At 40.1% G+C, this 21,145-nt stretch overlaps 2 protein-coding genes across 3 annotated transcripts in view; both read left to right on the forward strand.

The window, feature by feature from the left end:
• Positions 1-6,581, forward strand: part of tnfrsf1b (tumor necrosis factor receptor superfamily, member 1B) — a 12,722-nt gene extending 6,141 nt beyond the window's left edge. The window contains exons 3-8 of the mRNA XM_014002859.1: positions 2,735-2,860; positions 2,982-3,140; positions 3,214-3,453; positions 3,540-3,629; positions 3,712-3,770; positions 5,779-6,581. Coding sequence (XP_013858313.1) covers positions 2,735-2,860; positions 2,982-3,140; positions 3,214-3,453; positions 3,540-3,629; positions 3,712-3,770; positions 5,779-6,303 — 1,199 coding nt within the window. The 3' untranslated portion in view covers positions 6,304-6,581. The remainder of the gene's footprint in view (positions 1-2,734; positions 2,861-2,981; positions 3,141-3,213; positions 3,454-3,539; positions 3,630-3,711; positions 3,771-5,778) is intronic.
• An 831-nt stretch (positions 6,582-7,412) lies between these two features.
• Positions 7,413-21,145, forward strand: part of trim62.1 (tripartite motif containing 62, tandem duplicate 1) — a 34,702-nt gene continuing 20,969 nt past the window's right edge. The window contains exons 1-2 of one of the 2 annotated variants that reach the window (XM_014002861.1): positions 7,413-7,513; positions 8,514-9,068. In XM_014002861.1, the coding sequence (XP_013858315.1) occupies positions 8,661-9,068 (408 nt within the window). In that variant the 5' untranslated portion in view covers positions 7,413-7,513; positions 8,514-8,660. Of the gene's footprint in view, positions 7,514-8,510; positions 9,069-21,145 lie in introns of both variants that reach the window. The other variant, XM_014002862.1, reaches the window with a different exon arrangement.

A 21,145-nucleotide genomic window follows, 5' to 3' on the forward strand; every position in this document is an offset into this window, starting at 1 on the left:
TTGTTTACACTGAACTCCTGCTGGGAACACGTTCGTCGGCAGACAGTTAGTGTAAATACGATTGTTATCAGTTAAGTTTTGGGCATCAGCACTGATCTTGATTGTGTGAACAACCACTGAACTCATTCACCACATGAGTGTTTTCACACGACATTCTCTTTTTTTTATTGCTCTCTCGGGCATGGAGATAGAGACAAACTGTGGTTTGTGTGTGACATTATATTGACACAGAAAATCAAAATGTGAGAAGAGTGGTTTGGGTGAGGAGCAGGAATGCAGCTTTGCTCCAGGAATATTTCAAAAGCTCTTTCCTCTTTCCTGAAGCAGAACCTTCATCTCATGTTCCTGCTAATCTTATCTCGGTGCGCACTTGATTGCTTTACGCCCCCACTTCTCTGTTGAATAAAGGTAGTGTGCTAGTAAGAGCCCTTTATCTAAAAAAAAGTGCATTTATTCTTGCAGAAGCAAAGAATAAGGAACACATTACCAGTTTCTTTAAAAACAATCAAACCAAGTTAAGGTTGTGACTTTACAATGCTCRTGTTAAAACCTGTATGTTAGAGGTAAAATAAATAATTCAGTTTGTTGACTATAATTAATGTTAAAAACATGAAAGATAGAAATAAACACTAGTGTGTAAAGTGTAACTAGAAAAAAACATTTTCAGCAGAAATGTAGCCTAACTGCTAAATGACTGCTGAAATTTCTTAAAAAAATGAATTTATAACTGAATTATTAGTTAAAACAAGCAAATCAGATGCTACTGTTAGCAAATAACTAAAATGTACCTATAAGCTAAAATTAACTAAGTTGTACCTTGAAGCTAAATTTAGCTAAGCTGTAGCAGAAAACCTAATTTAGCAAAACAGTTGCAAAAAGCTGACAGTGGCAAAACCATAGCTAAAAACACCAACAGGACAAATGTGCTGAACACATTTCAGAGAATGTTTGTAAAGGAATTAAAAAGATCACCACATTATTGTTTTTGTAAAGAATTCAAACGTAAAAAAGTTACAAAATAGTGAAATTATTACCGAAATATACAGACAAATGTTTTGAGATTGTGAATGTGAAAGTAGTTTGGCTGAAACACACCCATACCCACATTTGTTTCTCTATCCCAGTGGGGACCTTGCATTGACTTCCATTCATTTTCCAGTCAATTTTATAGCCTAACCCTGACCCTTTACCCTAAAACTAACCACCCCGTTATCAGCACAAGCTTTGGTCACCCTGAGGAGCACTGGGTTCCCATGAGGCTGTTTTTCTGGAAAATGGTCCTCACGATGTAGCAAAAACATGCGCGCGCGCGCACGCACGCACACACACACACACACACACACACACACACACACACACACACACACACACACACACACACAGGAAACTCTTAACAGGAAAATATTGGTGTGACTGCTAACTTGGCATTCACACAATAAAGAAATTGTTCACTTAATTAGAACTTGATCCCACTCGGAAAGGATTTTCCAGTGGACTTCAAAGATACTCATTGAGGTTGAATCCTTCCTAAAAACTCAGCTGTTTTTGCTGTAAATTTTTAAGTTTTTTTGCTAGGGAAAAAACATGTGATGTGCGTAATATTACATATGCTATGAATTGGCATCCTGATTCTCATTCAGAAAATGGCAGATAAAAACACGCTAGTCTGGTTCTGCCCACATTTCACTATCTCAGCATTTTCCTAAATCTTTAGAATCTGCAAACAGTGACTGCACACTCATAATGTTCTCATAATCAACGGTAATAAATGTAGTCAGCGAGAACCTGGGTGCTTTGCCAGTGTATTACTGACAGCGACTTTCAACATGTGTTCTTTGGAAACCCCACAATTCTCAGCTAGTCGATCCTTTGAAATATTTTTAGCTGATACAACACGCCAAGGCTTGAAGTTAGTTTGGATGAATTGATCTCTTGCCACCAGGAAAATCTTCAGAGAATTAAAACAAGAAGAGTGGGGCAGAAGGATAATGGGAGAACATGTTAAAATAATAAAAAAAAGAACCTGCTGTTGGGTGTTAAATTGTGTTGAACTCGTTGGTGGCATCATGTGAAGCAGTACACTAGCAATAATGTTTAAAGGGCAGGTGGCTGCTAATCTCAGAAACGTTAAAGGCTCGCTGCTCTGGTATCTCACATGCACAAACTGAACATGAAAGTGGAACAGGAAGGAGGAAAAAACTCAACCTTAACCTTAAACACCTGACCAGTGTCCTCCGGTGTTTTAAACGGCACATCGTGATATCACCAAAAGGGGGGCTCAGTCCTTCCTTTAAAGGCAGGGTATTATGTATTTTCCAGGCACATAGTTCCACAATCAAGTAACTATGTTACCTCCAGTTGTTCTGGTAAAAGCTGTACGTATCAAAAACAAATCTGACTTTGCATCATAGCCAATAAACACCTTCAAATTAGCTTCTCTCTCTCTTTAAGATCCTCCTACCGTTTCCAACACTCCCACTTCAGCACATCACAACAATGCTTCCAGGGAGGGTGGCTCTATGGGGTGGGAGCTCGGCTGCAGACTGAGCTTCAGGGAGGAGCTTTGGGTAAAATGACGGGGCTTTGTACCAGCAATAGTTTAGACGGCTCCACAGGAGGTTCAAGGATTTCTCAAACATGCATGAATGAGTCAAAGCAACACTCTGGGTATGTTTTCGATGAGGGACTGACATTTTAACATGATTTAACGCTAAAAAAACGTATATTTTCACAGGTCATCAACAGGAAAACGAGTGCAGTGAGACTAAAGAGACTACGTGTAAGCCATGCGGATTAGGGAGGCACATAGAGACCTGGAACTTTTCGCCAAACTGCTTTTCTTGCACCAGATGCAGATCAAGTCAGTAGAAGCACAGAACATTGAAGTTACTAATTTAGATTGATTTATTTATTGTCACTTTTTATTATTAACTATCGTTATTAACAGCTGTGTGTATGTATACATTTCTGCATTTACCCAGCAAAAGGTCTTCAGGTTGCCCAGACGTGCAGCTCTACCACAAACTCCAAGTGTGTTTGCCAGCCTGGAAAGTACTGTGTTCTGGGGTTTAACGACCCATACTGCTCAGACTGTACGGACTACACAAAATGTAAACCTGGTTTTGGAGTTATAAAGCCAGGTAAAGACGATCCTTCAGCAATTGATGTGTTATTATGAATTATTGTTTTATTGTGAAATGTGTGTGTTGTCAGGCACGCTAAACTCTGATGTGAAGTGTGAACCCTGCCCACTTGGAACATTCTCTAATAAATCCTCCTACACTGAACCATGTCGGCCTGTCTCAGAGACTACCACAATTATAACAACATCCACGGCTACAGAAAAAACACCTTTGATAGTTCCAAACACAACTACCTCCTCTCCAACTGAAGGGGTTAAAACGTCATCAGTGGGATCAAGCGCATCACATGGAAACCATAACCGTGACTATGGTACAATCACCTTTATCAAACTGTTACAATCATTTGTTCACCATGTATTTATTTATGTCTCTGAGCTGTCTCTGTTTCTCTGCTAGTTGTGGTCATTCCTTGTGTCGTTGGATTGCTCGGGTTTCTGAGCCTCGTCATGATCCTGTTTTGTCTTTACAAAAAATTCCGTAGAAAAGGTAAAATCATCAAGAAAATGACATTCATCATTCTTATTTAAGAAACTATCACTGATTTCGCTTGACGCCTTGGTCTTTGTAGATTCTGCGAGCTTGCATCCTAAAGTGGATGCAAATGGAAACTGTGAGACTAAAGATGAAGTAAGTTTTGTCTTGTCTGTGCAACACACAAACAGCTTTTTTTTATAAACTGTTCTGCAATCTACTGCAATTAAAAAAAAAACCTTCAGCCTTTAATTTAAGCCTTACATAAAAAKAATATGTTGAACTCAAACAACTGAGTAATCTCCTCATGAAGTGGGCATAGTTCCCCTAAAGCACTAAAGCACTAATAGGGGAACTAATTTCCTGATCAGTGCTTTAGAGCTTTTGCTCATTTTAAAATTTATTACTGGATTAGCACTTGCTAAATTTCGAAGCACTAACTTAGGTCAATGAATGTCATTGATCAACGTTAATGTTAACAACTGACGGTGAAAGCTGTAACACATTTTGTTCATATGTGTGTGTCACTTATCTTATGGGTGACAATATATTGACAATATATGAACACAAATACAGCTGTGGAATGTCAATGATAAGTCTTAAGAGAGCAACATGGCGATAYGTGAGTCATGTTGTCAAAGAATGTTCATGGGTTGACTGGGTTATTTTAGTRCTTTAGAATTAGCTTTTGCTAAAACTTTCAGTGCGTTAGTGCTTTAGAATTATGGGACCTAAATATTTGAGTTAGTGCTTTAGAATTATGGGACCTAAATATTTGAGTTAGTGCTTTAGAATTATGGGACCTAAATATTTGAGTTCGTGTTTCAGGGCTAGTGGAACTACTTTTTAGATTAGTGCTGCCCACCACTGATCAAGTACAGTATATTGATGAGACAAGTTAATGGATAGGATTGCTGGTGAATATTCTCAGTCATTCAGGTCATGATCAATAAAAAAACTAATTCAATTCAAAAATGTCTTGAGCTGGGTGGAGTTCCAGGCTTTATAGACCTACCTATGAGGCAGGACTCTCTTCAGGACAAGACTCAGCTGTCCACCTACATCTCAAGGATAAAGGACACTCTTTTTAGGCCCAAAATGTACACATTTTGGATAGAGAAGACAGATTGTTTCACCTAATTTACACCTTCATGCGTGTGAACCAGACGAACAAAGACCATAATAACTACATTATGAGGGCGATTAGTTCCAGGTTAATTTACAAGTGAATCTAAGCACTATCAAAGCCTCTCAGGCTGGCCTATAAAGCCTGGAACTCCACACTACTCCAGACATTGAATTGGGAAAGCTTCCTGGACGGACGCAAAACGTCTGCTTCAAAATGTAAATCCATTTCTTTCATTCTGAACATTTTTTGGCTTGCTCTATAGTTTTCTAGATCTGAGTGAAAGGTTGAAAATGTTACGTTGAGGTGAAGGGTTGGGTTTGTCTGGGTCCTGCTGGCTTCAGTTCTCAACAACAGAAAAGGCAGAGACATTTGGCTCGGTACTTCTTTGAGTCCTTCCTGTTGCTAAATCAACCCATTCTCACTCCCAACTCGTCACATATTGACGCTTGGTCAGGTACCATCTGTGTYCAGTTTTGGCATGTCGGGTACCTGCCTCGCATCAGTTATTGACGAGATGAGACGGAGGAGGAGGAGCACATTCTCAGATTTTTGGAAAGAGTAGGAAATGCACGACAACTAACTGTCCCAGACCCTAAATTTAACTTCTATTAGCCCTAGACATCATATCCCTGACCTCGGTTCCTAAAATTAACCATTAATCATGATCCCTAATATTAACCACAGACCCCAACCCAAAGATCCCTATGTGGCGCGAACCCGTAAAAGMTGCGGGYGTCAATAACTGATGCGAGGGGGTTACCCGGCGCGTCAAAACTGGACGCAGACGGTACCTGCCCAAGCATTAATATGTGATGAGTTGGGAGTGAGAACGTGGAAMTAACAGTTGAATATAAAGCAGCATACTATGAGCACAGTGCTAAAACTTAATAGAAAAACTAAAAACCTAAACTTTACATGTAACCTATAGTCAAAGTAGTGTACATTTACTCTGTTTTCTTAGACTTCAGTTCGCAGGTCTGTGAATGTACTGTAGCTGTGTTGATATATTAAACCTTTCATTCTTTCTATTTGCAGGTTGTTCAGAACTACTTGGAGGAGATGACTTCATTCACAATTACCTCACCAGAACAAGAGAGTCTGCTAGAGAAGGGAATAGAAAGCAACGACCATAGTCAGAGCAGTATCACTTTTGAAACTTTACCCAAAGCAGACTATTACMCTGGTCATGAGTTCATCAGCCCTTTGCAACCAACTTCAGTGTTCAACAGTTCAACCTCTGCCCTGTCGGAGCCCATGACTCTACTGTCCAACACAGAACCCGTCAGTCCCCAGGCCAGTATCCCTACACAGTGCTCCTCTCAGCCCACCAGCCCGCAGATCATCAGCCCTGTGACTAACAGTCCCCACGTCAACGTCAACATCACTTTGCACATAGGGAACGGGTCTTGTGGGAGCCCCTCGTTTAAATCCACAGACTTGAGCCAAGCAGAATGTAAGCTTCCTTTTGGAAAGGAAGAGGAGTCCRTCAGCACCCCACAACAAGAGGCGGGCGACCTGTCGAAGACGTCAATTCTGGAGAGTGTCTATTCAAACTCATGATCACTCAAATCACTTTTTATTATTATTATTATGCAAACAGTTTTTACCAAAAACATGTATGAGCTGTTTTCACATCTTAAAGCTTTGTTTTGGATCCATATCAAAGTCATAGGCTGTGACTTTAATTTGTTTTATTTGTGTATATAGTATCTTGTACATAAATATGTGAATTCTATTTTTTTACTGAGGTAGTTATTGCTCTTTTAAGATTTTTTTTTACATTTATGTACCATATGAATTGTACAGCAGTCACAAAATAAAAGAAAAAAATAGTGGTGCTTCCAGAGCATTTTTAGTAGGGCCCATGTAAAATCCACACCTAACACAAAAGCCAATGGGTTTTTTGACAAATACATCTATATGGAATTTAGGGAATCACCTTCTCCACTTTAAATTTTGTTTTAAACGATGTTACTTATCAAAAAGCACGGTCTAGCACTGATAATAAAAATATTATAGGCTACATATAACCTCCAGAGGCTGTCAATCCATAACAGCTGTCTAAAACTAAATATTTGCAAATACCAACTCAAGCCTGAAACATCCCTTAATACAGACAACTCTAAAATTAAACTCCGAATCATTATTTTTTGTAAAGTGTGCATTAGTAATCCTAAGTTTATTAGAAGACTGCTTGAATTTTTTTACTTTTCATGCTGCCTGTGATTTCTGTGACCCTCGGCTGACACCTGCCGGTCGAAGCCGAGTACTGCACCCGTAACAAACGATTCATAAACACTTTAATTTAAAAAAATCTATTTTAATTTAGACTTCAAAGTCACATTTTTTCTCGTGATTCCTCCAATACTCACATTTAAATCAAACTATAACATAATTTAGGTTCCTGTCTTTTTTTTGCTTGTTTTAATCAATGTAAAGCCAAACAGTGGAAGAGAGGAAGGGTGAGCCGTTCCATTATTAAAGATGGAGGGGGAGGTGTTAAAATGTGCATTTATAGTTAGGCTTTTATTCTCAAACACACAGTAATTTTTAAATTCCGTTTTTATATTTGTTTATTTTTTACTATTTCAATTGTTGCAGTACAAATTAATTAATTTTTATGTATTAAATCCTTAGTTAACACGTACACCCCCCTGTTGATTAGCGGAGTTGGTTGCGTCTGTTGCCGCTGTGTGCTGCTCTTCTTCCTGAAAAGACACTTGTGTGGAAGCCGCTGATGTCGCTACAAGGAGATCTTTAGGTCAAGGAGGTATTGTTTTCTGCTTTCATCCATATTTCTTCGCTAGAGCTGCCACTTTAAGCTACGTTCAGTCCATCCACGTCCCCTGAAATGCACGGACTGTTAATGTGGAGTCTGTTTAATTAGTGCTGTGCCTCTTTTGTCATTCATCCTGGTTTTGTGTTGCGTTCAGGTCGCTTGTGTTTACAAATCCATCCATTTTATCCATTTTCTTTTTCGGTTCTCCTTTTCTTCCTGGTCTCGGGGCAGGAGCATAAAGCAGAGTTAAACAAACAGGACAGCGTATGGTTTCTAAATTGTCATATAGGCACTTTAAAGCGTGTTGATACCCTCTTGTAAAGGGAATTTAAAAGGAACCTTTTTAAAACACCGGGCTGGTCGACAGCAGCAGAGAAAAGGGGCTGCAGGTGTTTGCCTGTTGGTTGTCTGCTTGTTGCAAGCAGTTAGTGTTAAACCCCCTAAGAATTTAACTAAGAAACGAGTTTAGGGAGCTGGGAAATGCATTTCCTTTTTAAAAAAGCTTTGTCATATCCAGGTGTTTCCTCAGGTAAGGAGGAAGCTGACAAAACGAAAGTTGAACTGTGGGCTGTTCTCTCAGATGAATCAAGCCAAGGTTAAGCTTTATTTTAGTTTTTATTTAAGCATGCTTTTATTAACTATTGAGTTAAAGTGTATTTTCAGGCAAAGCAACATTATTTTTTACTCTCTGTCATTGTGTTGATAGATTTTAAAACATAAAATATTCAGATTTTTAGAAACTGATGGCAAATCAATAATTTGATCAGAATTGTTACTCATTTTAATTTTTCTGGTCAGGCACTGTTGGTGCTTTAAAACGAGACTCAGCTGTGAGATGAACAAGCTCTCGTGAAAGAGATTAAATATTAAACAAGTTCCTATTTCAGTCCATTTGGTTAATAAATGCCCAGAGTATCTGCTGCTTTTGCTATTTTCAGATTAAAGGTGTGCATTTTATTTTAATTTATGTTGTTTAATTTGCTTCCAGCAGCGACGGCAGCATCCAGGTTGAAGGTTTCTGAAGAGAGTCTCCATGACCACCTGCATGGCAGCGAATCCTTCACTTGAAGATTAAACCAAGCGTGCTCCGCTCCACAACGCTGTCCTCTTAAATGCCGCTCAGTCTTTGCTTTTGCAAATGGCTTGCTGTCTGAAGGACGAGCTCCTCTGTTCCATCTGCCTCAGCATCTACCAGGACCCCGTCAGCTTTGGCTGCGAGCACTACTTCTGCAGGAAGTGCATCACCGAGCACTGGAGCAGGCAGGAGCCTCACGGAGCGCGAGACTGCCCCGAGTGCCGCAGGACCTTCGCCGATCCGCTCCTCTCGCCCAGTCTCAAGTTGTCCAACATTGTGGAGCGTTACTCGGCCTTCCCCCTCGACGCCATCCTAAACGCGCAGAGGAGCTCCTACCCCTGCAAAGACCACGAGAAGGTCAAGCTCTTCTGCCTCACGGACAAAAGCCTGGTGTGCTTCTTCTGCGACGAGCCGGCGCTGCACGAGCAGCACCAGGTGACCACAATCGACGAGGCGTTCGAGGAGATTCAGGTCAGTTGTAGCAAACGCACTCTGACAGCTCATTAGTAAAGATAATCTGCTAATTTTATATATATAAAAAAAAAATACAGCGTTTTGCATTGGATTCAGGTAGTTGTGCTCATTCTCCCCCATGGGAGCTGCCCAGACCGTTAAGCATGAAGACTGCAGCCACCACAGAGCTGCTGCATGTAAGCAGGTTTTCTCATGAGGACTTCAGCTGGAGGAGTAGCTGAAGAATGAGGCAAATCTAATTTACTGTTCCCAAAAGGACCGCATGAGTCCACTGACCTTAGATAATAAGATTCTAGTTAGTCACTCCTGTTATTATCAGAAATCAGTGGAGTTTTTTTCCTTTCTGTTGTAAATACTTTGAGTAAAAAGATGATTTATTATGCAGCTCATGTTGCCTAAAAGTTCAACTGCAAAATTCCACAAAATGAATCCAACGGGGTAAAATGAATTTTTTTAATTAATTTTATTTTTGCTTTTAATTTGCATGCTTGGCTTAAAAAAGTACTATTTAAAATGTAATTAATGCACATTTTACCCTCAGGTGCACATGCGAGTTACCTGTATTTAATGGCGTGCCTTATTTCATGCTGCTAATTTGGCCAGGCCTTCCTCTAACATTCATTCAATAAATCTCGGCTTATTCATTTTTAAACAGAACAGATTTTAGCTCTGGTTTTGTTTTTCCAGAGATCAGTATCCCCTGACAAAAACAGCTACCGTGCCTACTTTTTAAACTAATAGAAAATACTACAGTGTGGTCATTTTCATAGATTTGAACCTGGACAGATTCCAGGATTACAGCCCGCTCTGATAGCAGTGAAGTGTTGAACTCATGGTGCTGCTGTGCTCACAGTTTAACCAGGGGACCCATGTTGTACGCCAGCACTTGTCTTTTTGTCTCAGCATTCTTTCGGCTGTGATTTCTCCTCAGCTCCACTTTAACAGAAACATTAAAGGAAATACGGTTTGCTTCTGCTCAGAGATTTTCACTCACAAGGAAAATGAAATTTGARTGCACCAGCAGACGAAGGCTATTTTTTTTGCGAAGTAAAGAGATGAAATACCTCAATACCTTTTTCAATAATTTATCCCATTTCAGATTCAAGATTCTTGACGGTGATTAGCAGTGGCTGTGAGAATCTGAGTCATGTTTTYCACATGAATAAGAATGGTTCAAGTGTTTGCTTTCCTCCCGTTGTTTGAATAATTCCATTCCCGCTGAGCCAAAATCCAATAACTGTGAAACAAAGCTCCTAATCCTGTTCCTTTGGTGCTCCAGTATGCATAGCAACACATTCCAAGCTTGTGCCACGGCGCATATTCCAATTTTCATGTCTGCTTATCACTGCAGATATCCACTCCATCACTGAACGCACCTTTCTTGAGGAGAGAAACCCTTGATGGATAATCAAATGAAAGGTTTTGAAGGTTTGTGTTGTTTGGAAGTAACTGCGTATAAGTCTGTGACAAGTCCTGCGTTGGTGCACACACTGCATCTTTTAGATCACTGCAGCCTTTGACTCTTCATGATGCTGACCTCCTTGACTTGTCTAAAAATATCCTTGACGTGGAGAAGTTCATTCTGCACTGGCGCTCTGAATCAGTAAGCAGTCTATGACTGAATTATGAACTCCACCCGATGGAGAAACGGAACTGAAGAAAAGCAGGCATCGTGTTATTTTAGAGGTCTGGGCGAGTTGGGCCAATTCGGAACTCACTAGAGGGATTATTTTGTTTCCCAGCTGGTCTGGGATTCCCAAATAGGAGCTGGAGGGATTTGATGGAGAAAGCCTGGGTATCCGTACTTACTCGTTTCCCCTGTGACTCTCAGTGGATTACGTAGTTTTGGAAAATTGATAGATGAATGTGTATTTATGCTACTCTTCATACTGTTTTTAACCATCAGTTTAATAGGGATTTGTTTCGTTAAGACCTTTTGAAAGTAATATAATAACAGCACTATGCACCACCCCTAATTTCTTTTTACTTTGCTTCTAAAGAGGCATTTTTTAAAATTTTTTGAAGAGATATTCGTCAGTACTTCAGACTACCTGAAGGTCTTTTAAAGGTCCTCTTTAGGCTTTTGTTGTCTTTTTTTTAACTCATTTTCTGTTCAGCCCTTATACCAGACAGCTTCATTTCAATTGTGAGGAAATGGAGGACACAAGTGTCGAGCCTATTAACAATAACTGAGCAGTATCTGAAATTTAAGTCCTTTTAAAAAGGAGGGGGAAAAAAAGCACACAAAGACTCGATACAACACCTGAGAGATGTATCGTCTTTCAGTGAATCATCTCCGTGAAGTTTTCATCTTATCGCTCTCTGGGAAATATCTTGTTGGTGCTGAAATTGCTATTTTGCGTGTCAAGCTGTGTTCGCTTCAGCACATTTTTGTGAAAATTACCAAAGAAATGAGAGCAAACAGTTTGACGGCCTGCTTGTAACAAAGTACCTGTAGAGCTAATTTAAAATGGGTGCTTTGCTAATCTCTGTGTCAACACAACGTTGGTTCACAGTTAAAGACAACTTTTGTTCCTGAATGGTTCGTAGGTCAGGCTTAAAGTGGCTAAACAACTAACTAAAAGCTCACCTCTGAAAAATGAGTGGCTAAATCAGCAGAGAAAGAAGACTTTCATATTAAAACACATTACTCAAAACTTTCCTTTTTACATTATAAAATCATTGACCGTGCTTTATCTTTGCAGCCATCTTCAGTTTTCAGTCAGGGTCTTTATGGGCAGCTTGGTAAGGGTCAAAACTGTATAATGTTTGAACAGAAATAATTAGTCCCAGCACAAGATGTTTCTCCCTTCTTGGACAACAGCTCGTCCCTCTGCTTGGAGTTCTTTTCAAGGCGGCGATTTGGCATTTTTGTATTCTGGCAAGAGGCTTGGATGCTTCCCAGATCTGCGATGCTGAAAGAGCGTCTGAGCTCCGAGGGCCCCATCAGAAACAAGTGTGACCCTTGATGAGCTTGGCATGCCCGCCTTTTTACATGATTTGTTACGTAATGTCTGATCCTTACCAGACAAACGAGCACCAGAAAAAGGCAGGTGATGGTGTTATTTTATGTTCTCACTCCTGGACAGGAAACTTGATCAAACTATTGCACAACTTGCTTGTTTTTCCTTTTTTCTTTCTTTCTTTCTTTTTTTTTTTTTAGCAAACAGAAGAGCTGTTTGTCACATAGAAGCAAATGTGTGGGAACTGTGCCTGCAGGCTCAAACTTCACTCTACATAAAGCTCAACACTGCTTAACTAAATGCCAAAACAATATGATGGGGATGTGCTAAAGTGCAGCAGCGACCGCAGCAGCAATCAGCTCTATGTGCAGCAATAATGTGGCTGGAGGGGCACATGTCATGTCAGCTTGGTGGCCTATTCCAAACTACCCTCAAGAGATTTTTATTTTGTACGGTGGGAAGTTTGGTGATGAGCACAGAAAGGATTTGATGGGTCAAGAGCCAAAAAAATCGCCCCCTTTTTTACTTTTGCCTAATTGTTTGGAATTCAACTCAGGTTTTGACTTTTGTCCTCCTTGCCTTTTGTGGTGTTTTTGGATTTGCCCATGTATTTGAAAGATGCAGCTCTGCTTTGGGTTTTTACAACACTGTGACCTCTTTGTCTGAGAGTGAAAGAAACAACTGTGGTAATGTTAAAGGGTTGGCAAATGTGCTGCGATGAAAATAGGGTTTTTGTTTTTGGAGGAAATGAGCAGAAAAGGAAAACATCCAGGTTGTCAGAGCTGAAGTCATTCATTCGTGCAGTTTATTTTTTCCCAGCAGTTTGTCCATTTATGCTAGTTCAATATTCTAATTTGATTACTTATCGTTGATGCATTCTGCATCCAGTCTCTGTTCCTCTGCTACTGCAGTGGTGATTCTTACTCAGTCAGTCACAGTCTTTGCAGATCAGTTCAATTATTAAAAGTACAATTTAATGTTTTGAAATCCCTTTAAAAACATAATTATAAAACCTGTGATTTGAAATAAGATCCCAATTAAGAGACACGTAGAACATGAAAATGACCAAACCCTGCGTTGATTAGGCCAAGTACTGAACCGTCTCTTCGATAATGAACACATTATTTTTAAAAGGACCTGTGTTGCACTCAGTCCATTACTTGCTAATTAACTCTGCAAAGGCACAGTGTTGCAGTTGCAACTGAGGTTCGCACAACCAACTAATGAAAATACTGCAGTCGTGATGTTTGTAATGTTGCAATCGTAAAAAAAAAAAAACGTACTGAGACATCTATGTCAAAATTATTGTTGCACAGAAAGTAATTTTAAATTGTTACGCTTTTCAGGGCAGCTTTATTTTACCCTAAATTGTGTGCATTGCAGTGAAACTAGAATTTGTTTACTTCCATTACTCTGCTGGATGTGCGTGTAAAATCTTTATGGCACTGACATGTTTTTTTATTTTTTATTATCAACTTAATTTTTTAGACAAAATGTTTTCTTATCMCCCTTTTTACTGAAACAGTTTGAGGAAATCTCTGACTTGTAGATCCAGTAGCTTTTACTGCTATGTGAAAATATTATTTGTCCTACATGTTGCGTTACAGCATTCCCTCAGGTTTCGGTTATGTCACCTGYCTCTTACATCACGACATCTAAACTCTGTTTTGATTTTTGGCGAACTGCTGACACACGTGCCTTCTGTGTGCATTGGGATGTAATCTCCTTAGCCTGTCATGTCACTACGTTGACCTCAGACTCTGAGTCTTGTTGTCGTGTCGAGAGCTTTACCTCCCACCCGATTCGTGCCCGTCTCCACCCCCCTCGTAAGCGTGTCCGTAGCTTTTGACGCGCACGTAAACATCCGCCGCTCGACATTGCGATGCTCGCGCGCACCTGGCAAACAGTCACCCCGCTCATAATTGCTCGCTCGCACATAAAGGACATCATGGTGGGATGGAAGAGGATTTGTCTGCAGCTCTGTTTATTTGGATCAGGAAGCAGAGATTTCACTGCAAGCTGAGGCATTCTGATTAGGTTTGGCTTTATTCTGGCAATTATACAGAATGCCATGGAACGTTGTTTACATTTAATGCACAAAATCAAAATGCACGTTTATGAAAAACGTTATTGAAAATGCCGCATAATATAAAGCTTCAACTAGCTGTGAACTATTCAGCTGTAGAAAACATTACAAACTGTATTTATTCATTTAAAAAAGATGTACGTGTAGTTTAATCTCGCTAAACAACCCAGAAGACTTTGATGTTTTGCTTTTATTTTAAGCAACATGTTTACAGCTGGCCAGACTGGTTATCCGCACCCACGGCCACTTTACCCAAGCTTCAGTGGAAGGTCAGGCGCCATCTTAAATAGAGGCTGGCTGCATGGTTGTAACACTAATTGGGGCCAGTTGAAGCTGTGCACTTATTACCTCACAGCTGTAGCCTAAAGTTGGCAGTGAACTCCTGCAGAGGACAAAATGGAAGCCACAGCATCCACTGTGCTTTAATTGTGGTGATGGGGACTGTCAGTGGGCTGCATGCAACCAGTGTTTCAGGGCTAGACAGACTCTTCCTGCTGTCAACTCGCACAAGGGATGCATTTTTGTTCTGCATAACAACAGTATAGGACCGGATAAGAAGGGGAAACGAACTCCAGGTTCTTGTAGTTCATGCATATTTAAGGACTTTTTTTTAGAGACTGCATATGCTATTGGTGCTCAGAGTGATGACAGCTGTGCATTAATGTTGATTTCTAGTTCATCTATAGCTCACACTGCAGTGCAAATGAATGATTTCTATGGTTGTCACTCAGTGTTCAAATCCACCTGTGTCATTCTGTTCTAGCTAGTTATTCTTCTCTTATCAAACCACAAACAGGAGGCTGTTCGTGTATTAGCCTTTGCTTTGCTCCAATGCAGTGAGCATGTTTGAAAAATGGAGGAGGAGCACGTCGGCCTTTTGAAGTAAGTGTTCTCCTAGTGTTTTTTTTTTAAACCCTCTGTCGCTCAATCCCTGGTTTTCAGTGCCTGACCGAGAGCTCTCTGTGTGTGCCTGCCATCACCACGCATGGCAGTGCTGCTGCAGTAATGAGTCAGGCAATTTCAAGGGCACCCACGGCTGCCATCCCCCCCTGTGGCTCTCCTCAGTCTGCTCATCTTTCAGCAGCTCCATCTCTCTCTCTCGCTCCCCCCCCCCCAACCTTTCTTTACTCTGCTTTCTCTCTTTCCATAAGCTCCATCATTTTAAAATATGTCTGCTATTAGGCGTTACAAATCTGCTTCAGTGATTACATATTTTGAGGGAGGTAGTCCTCACCCCTTGCTAATTTCCACTCACACCAGACAAATGAGTTTGTCCAGCTWGGCAGTGTGTCACGGTGGTGTGACAGAGGGCCTTCTTTCATGCACAAAATGAAGCCATTGGGAAAGACAGGTCGGTCATGTTTCATTAGAGGCGTCCTGGCACAATATTCTCCTCCAGTAAGAGACCGGGAGCTTGTACAGAACTTATTACTGATACCACTAATAATGTTTGAGGCAAGACCCATCCAGGCGGCGTGTTTACTTCTACCCACGCTGTCGATAGATTAGCAGCTAAACAGCTGCTCCGATACTGGGGGAAGAAGTGGGCTGATGCCACATCTATAATCATAGAGCATTTTGTCTTGTTTAGATGATTACTTGGCTGGCACTTAGCTAGTGAGTCAGATGTCTGTGCATCTGTTGTGCATTAGAGACATTTGTGTAGCCATCCTGCAAAGATGAGTAGATCTTTGCAATCTTCCATATGTTTTCTGGCAAATGAAAGTGTCTGATTTGAATAGAAGGCAGAAAGTATGCAGGGGATTTATGTTTATCACTGCATAATGGACAGAAAGGTTGCACATTAAAGGAAATAAARYCCCGAATCCATGACTACTGGGTGTTCTCTCATAAACTTAGGAAGACATTTTTGCTTTGYTTTTAAAGCCTGCTTGATCACGATTAATTAGCTGAGCCTTATACTGATCCAGTCACCAAATCTGAACACCTCTGGGGGATTTTTTAAGTCCCATTGAGGACTCTTGATCTTCATGGCAAATATCAAATGCAAAACAATTCTTCAGAAACATGAGGGTATGTTTGAAAAGAGCCTGCTTTTTTGTTGCTAAGTTACAATGACATGTAAATAATTTTTTTCTTTGGACGAAACGTTAWGAGTGCAAATAAAAACTGCTTGTTTGGCAAACAGTTTCTTTTATGCTTCAGGTGTTCTTAATAAAGGACAGACATTCTTAAGATGGATTTTTATTGAACTGGGAGAATGATGAAATTCTCCTTTAGTGTCCTAAAATAAAGACTGAAAGGCATGTCTGTACTTGCCCCCCCCCCACCCCGCACAACACTGCATGAGAGCATCCACATTATTCACATACTCCAATAATAAAAATGATGATGTCAAATGTTTTCAACTAAACCAAGAACTTTCAACTACAGTGTCATTTTAAGACCCTGACCACTTGAACACAGATGTTTACTAAACTTCCTCCGTCCGTCCATTTTCTGCCGCTTATCCGGGGTTGGGTCGCGGGGGCAGCAGCCTAAGCAGAGAGACTCAGACTTCCCTCTCCCCAGACACGTGGGCCAGCTCATCCGGGGGAATCCCAAGGTGTTCCCAGGCCGGCCGGCCGAGAAACATAGTCCCTCCAGCGTGTCCTGGGTCTTCCTCTGGGCCTCCTCCCAGTGGGACATTCCTGGAACACCTCACCAGGGAGGTGTCCAGGAGGCATCCTAACCAGATAAACCACCTCAACTGGCTCCTCTCGACGTGGAGGAGCAGCAGCTCTACTCTTGAGTCCCTCCCGGATGACCGAGCTTCTCACCCTGTCTCTAAGTGAGACTAACTTAAGACCCCTATGATGAACACAATAAATGGATTAAGTGTTTTCTAATCTTATGCATCTTTTATGCAAACTGTTTTTGATGAGGAAAAGCTTTGATTGTTTTCTGTTAAACCCTGAATTTCTCCTCTGTGGGTCAATAAAGGCTGCTTCTATTCTATTCCATTCTATTCTATTAATCAGAGGTGCCCAAAGTGGGGTCCATGGGCCATAATTGGCCCGCCAAGCCATTTGATTTGGCCCACCAGCAGTTGTCCTGGTTATTAGATTGTAATCTCCTGTCCTATGTAGAAGCACTAGATTTCCACTTTGGTGGAACATTGGTCCAGCTATACGTACAAGGAGCTGTAGTCCAATAAGTTTTAATTCATAGTACTCAGTTTATCTTTGAATTCTGTTAAGATTAAATATAAAATACAAGTGAGACATTTAGATTAGATTTAAGCCCATATCGAGATTTTCACACCTTATAAGACCCCATATACTCAAATTGTAGATTATGAAACATCCCAGGAGACTTTGCTGCCTGAGCATAAGTTGAATTTCCTCCATGTACATGGGCTGAAAACAAACAAACAAAAAAAAATGTGAGCCACCGCACTGGCTACTAGCTTAATCATAAAAAATAAAACAACTTTACATAAGAAGTATTCGCATTCCATGTATTGCATTGTGCATTGGCCCGCGGCCCTCAGATTGATTTTAATTTTGGCCCTCAGAGAAAATGTTTGGGCACCCCTGCTGTAAATATTTAGAATTTGGAGGTTTTCGTGTCATTTCCGTCAGTGGTTCTTGGTGCAGCGCCACCACAGGTGAGGGGGTAAACCTACCTTACCTTATCTAAAACTTAACGTTTAAACTTACCTAATTTCCCTCTGGGATCAATGAAGTATTTTTGAATTTGAATTTGAAACAGGCTGTTCAAAGGGTTTGGTACGTTTGACTCAGTGCAGCAGTGAATGCAAACCCGCCAGCTGAAAATATAAACAGATATTGCAATTTCGGCCCCCAATCGATCCAAGTCTACCGGACTATCAGATGTGAAAACACTCTTAATATTTTTTAGGTACTTTTACATGTTAACAAAATCTAAAACTGCTGCAGTGGTATGTCATGGTGCAGATTTCACAGACACGTATGCTGCTCAGGTCTCACAGGCTTTGACCTTTTAAAATAAACAAACTCACATATTCTCTTTATCCAAAGGTTTAATTCTCATTATATGGATTCTACCTGTTGAGCATCAGTGATGTTTCCCACGTGCTTCTCAGCTAGTTTCAGCTTCAGGTCTCAGAAGAGCTGTTCTTGCCTGAGCTGAATTTGAAGAAGCGAGAGGAGGAATCAGTGAGGAGCAGAAATTAACTGAGTCATCTTGGTGAATGAAAGGGGAAGTTCTGTCCTTCAGGTTTGCAGCTTTAAGAGAAGCCTAACGCTGAGCCTTGCTCTGCCTAATGCGTAGTAGATGAGCAGGGTTAGTACACCATCAGTGGCATCACTTTAATGATTGCTGCATACAAAACACAAATAAAATCTCTGGAGTGAAATGAGTTGTGCAAATGATTGATCTTTTATTTATCTTCTTTAGAAGTAGAGTGGTGAGTTCACAAAGAATGGCTTTGAGCAGAGACGTTCTAAAGTGTTAAAAATTTACTGAAATGTAAGAAACTACGTKTTTAATATCGACTGAAGTCAGATGGAAACATAAATGTTAAATAAAATGATCTGTGATAAGAAATAAATGTCATACAACACCAGAATTCTGGAGTGGGGGTTTATTTTGCCAATGGCTGGCAAGTCAAAACCACACACACTGAGTAAAACAGGAAATGGACCAGTATATATACAGAATCTTCAATGCCTGAGTTCGCCCCCTGCTGACCTATGGCTGAATCACCGGCATTCAGACAAAAAACCTTAATCTAATGGTTTAAACAGTTTACTTATGTGTTGTTATTGATTCTGACATGTATCTACTTAATTTAATTAACACATAATATAACAAACATTATAAAAGTATTATAAAATAAGGAAACCCTAATACTCTGGTGTTGTTTATAATCAGTACTGAGCTATAATAACTATAAATTTCTTCAGAGTTCTTATTAGTACTTCTGACCTTTTTTTTTAGTATTTTCTCTGTTTTTAATATGTGAATAATGTGAAATGTTGTTCCCTCCCTGTGAAGCGATTGGACTCTGAGCTCTGGGTTGATTAGCTGAGGAATTAGGACAGATTACAGGCCATTGTTCTCAGAGGGTCTGGACTGGGCTGGACGGGGTTGTAATCTCTTGTAATTCTGTTTGTGATTTGCTGCAGATGATTTAATTGGACTTTCAGCAGATAGGAGTGCTCATTTTAGGCAGTCTCAGGTGCAGATCGTTGATCTAACTGCTCGGAGAAGGAGATGCAAACCRTGTAGCTGTTCACCTGCGCTGAATGAGAAGTACCAGAAAGCAAGGAAACATCTGCACCTCCTTATATTACCACAGTGTTGCTTTTAATGGTTGCAATAAATGTTTATTTAAAAAGTAAATGACAAAAATGAATGCTGCAATTGCTTTTTTATTTGTTTGTTTTAAAAAGGTTGGATTCTTGTGAAGGATGTCACTCTGTCCAAGCAATGAGTTGCTGTCTGTCATCAAATCTTCAACTCCACTCGACTAAGTAGGTTCTAAGAACTGAGCTGAAAGTGTGGGACCACCCAGTGTAACAATCCTGAACACACTTAGGGAAGTGCCAAGTCCAGATAATATAAAAGACCTTTTGACACAGCTGACACGAAACAAAGTATGAAGATAAGGACTTAAATTAAACAAAATTTGGCCACAAATACTGATTGTGCTAAACTGCTGAGGGTTCGCTCTTTTTGCTATAGTAATTTGTAACCTTTGAGATATAAGCACCCCAACTCCTCATGAGATAAATGGCCAATCTGAGCTTTTACAGCAGTAATGAATTGCTAAATCTTCTGTATATTTGACATAATGCTTGTAATGAGGTTGAGGCTAATCAGTGGGGAGCAGTCACATATTATCTATCCTCAGTGTGACTCCCCCTTTTATCTCGTCTGCACATTAATAGCGATTTCGTGCTCTAGCAGCTATTTCCAGTTTAGGTATTTAGTACATGCTCCCATTCAATGCGGCTTCTAATGACTTATGTTGTAAAACGAGTAAGTTGAGATGTTATTGCATCCGTAAAACCTGGTACTGAAATGAACATTGTGAAGTTTTTAGGGTTATTTTTTGTTTTCTTCTCAAATTGTCACCAAAGTAAACCATGTGTAAAGGCCCTTTTTCCTGTTTTATCACATTAACGTTATTTTTTTAAACTCAGTTTGTACTCAGTCACAGGACTTTAAAGCGTTAGCCGCTATAACTCAAATGAACAGAATAAAATAATTCTTTTTAGTGGAGCAATACTCTGTCAAGTTTTATCTTTAATTAAAAAAGGTCATGAAACTAAAATAAATTTACTTTTTGTGTTTCCATCTACAGCTTTTATGAGTCTCACCAGGACTAACCATAAGGACTTTTATTCTTTGTTTTTAAGTTAAAGCTCACACTATAATGTAGGCACATTTGAGGTGAGAACACAATATGAAACCTTTTAATTTCTCTAATGTTTAATGGTTTTCTCACATTCTTAAAAATTATAGTATCCTAATTTAAAAAAAGAGATGAACACAATCTTTAAAACACTGTTTGTCCATTGCAGTGGTGTTTAGGTGAAGTAATTAACATTGTTTCAACTTCTGTGCTTTTATTCCCTCTATTTCTTTGTGGTTTTCGAAAAAGGACACGAGTTTCCCTTAAACTTTAGTTCTTGTGTTTTGTGCTTGAAGATCGGTGTAGAATGTAAATTGTCATTACTGCTCAAATATGGAGTATGATTAGTGTTTCAGGTGCTTATGTTCTGTTTTGGAGCTATGCCTAAAGGAGTGTTTTTAGTATGATGTGTCTCAATGAAAATCATCAGGGATTTACTAACCTGCAGACCTGACTGGAGGCTATAATTATAACTAATACAGCCGACCTGCCTCATTCTTTATTTTACGGTGTTTGGCAAAAGAGGCTCACAGTCTAAATATTTATTTGATGTCAGAGGACTGAGAGAAAGAGGAGCAGGCGCATGCTTTATTTGGTCAGATGAAGCTGGTGGCAAGCTGCAGCCTACATTGCACACACACACACACACACACACACACACACACACACACACACACAC

This window comes from Austrofundulus limnaeus, unplaced genomic scaffold, assembly GCF_001266775.1.
Source record: "Austrofundulus limnaeus strain Quisiro unplaced genomic scaffold, Austrofundulus_limnaeus-1.0 Scaffold15, whole genome shotgun sequence".
NCBI lineage: Eukaryota > Metazoa > Chordata > Actinopteri > Cyprinodontiformes > Rivulidae > Austrofundulus > Austrofundulus limnaeus.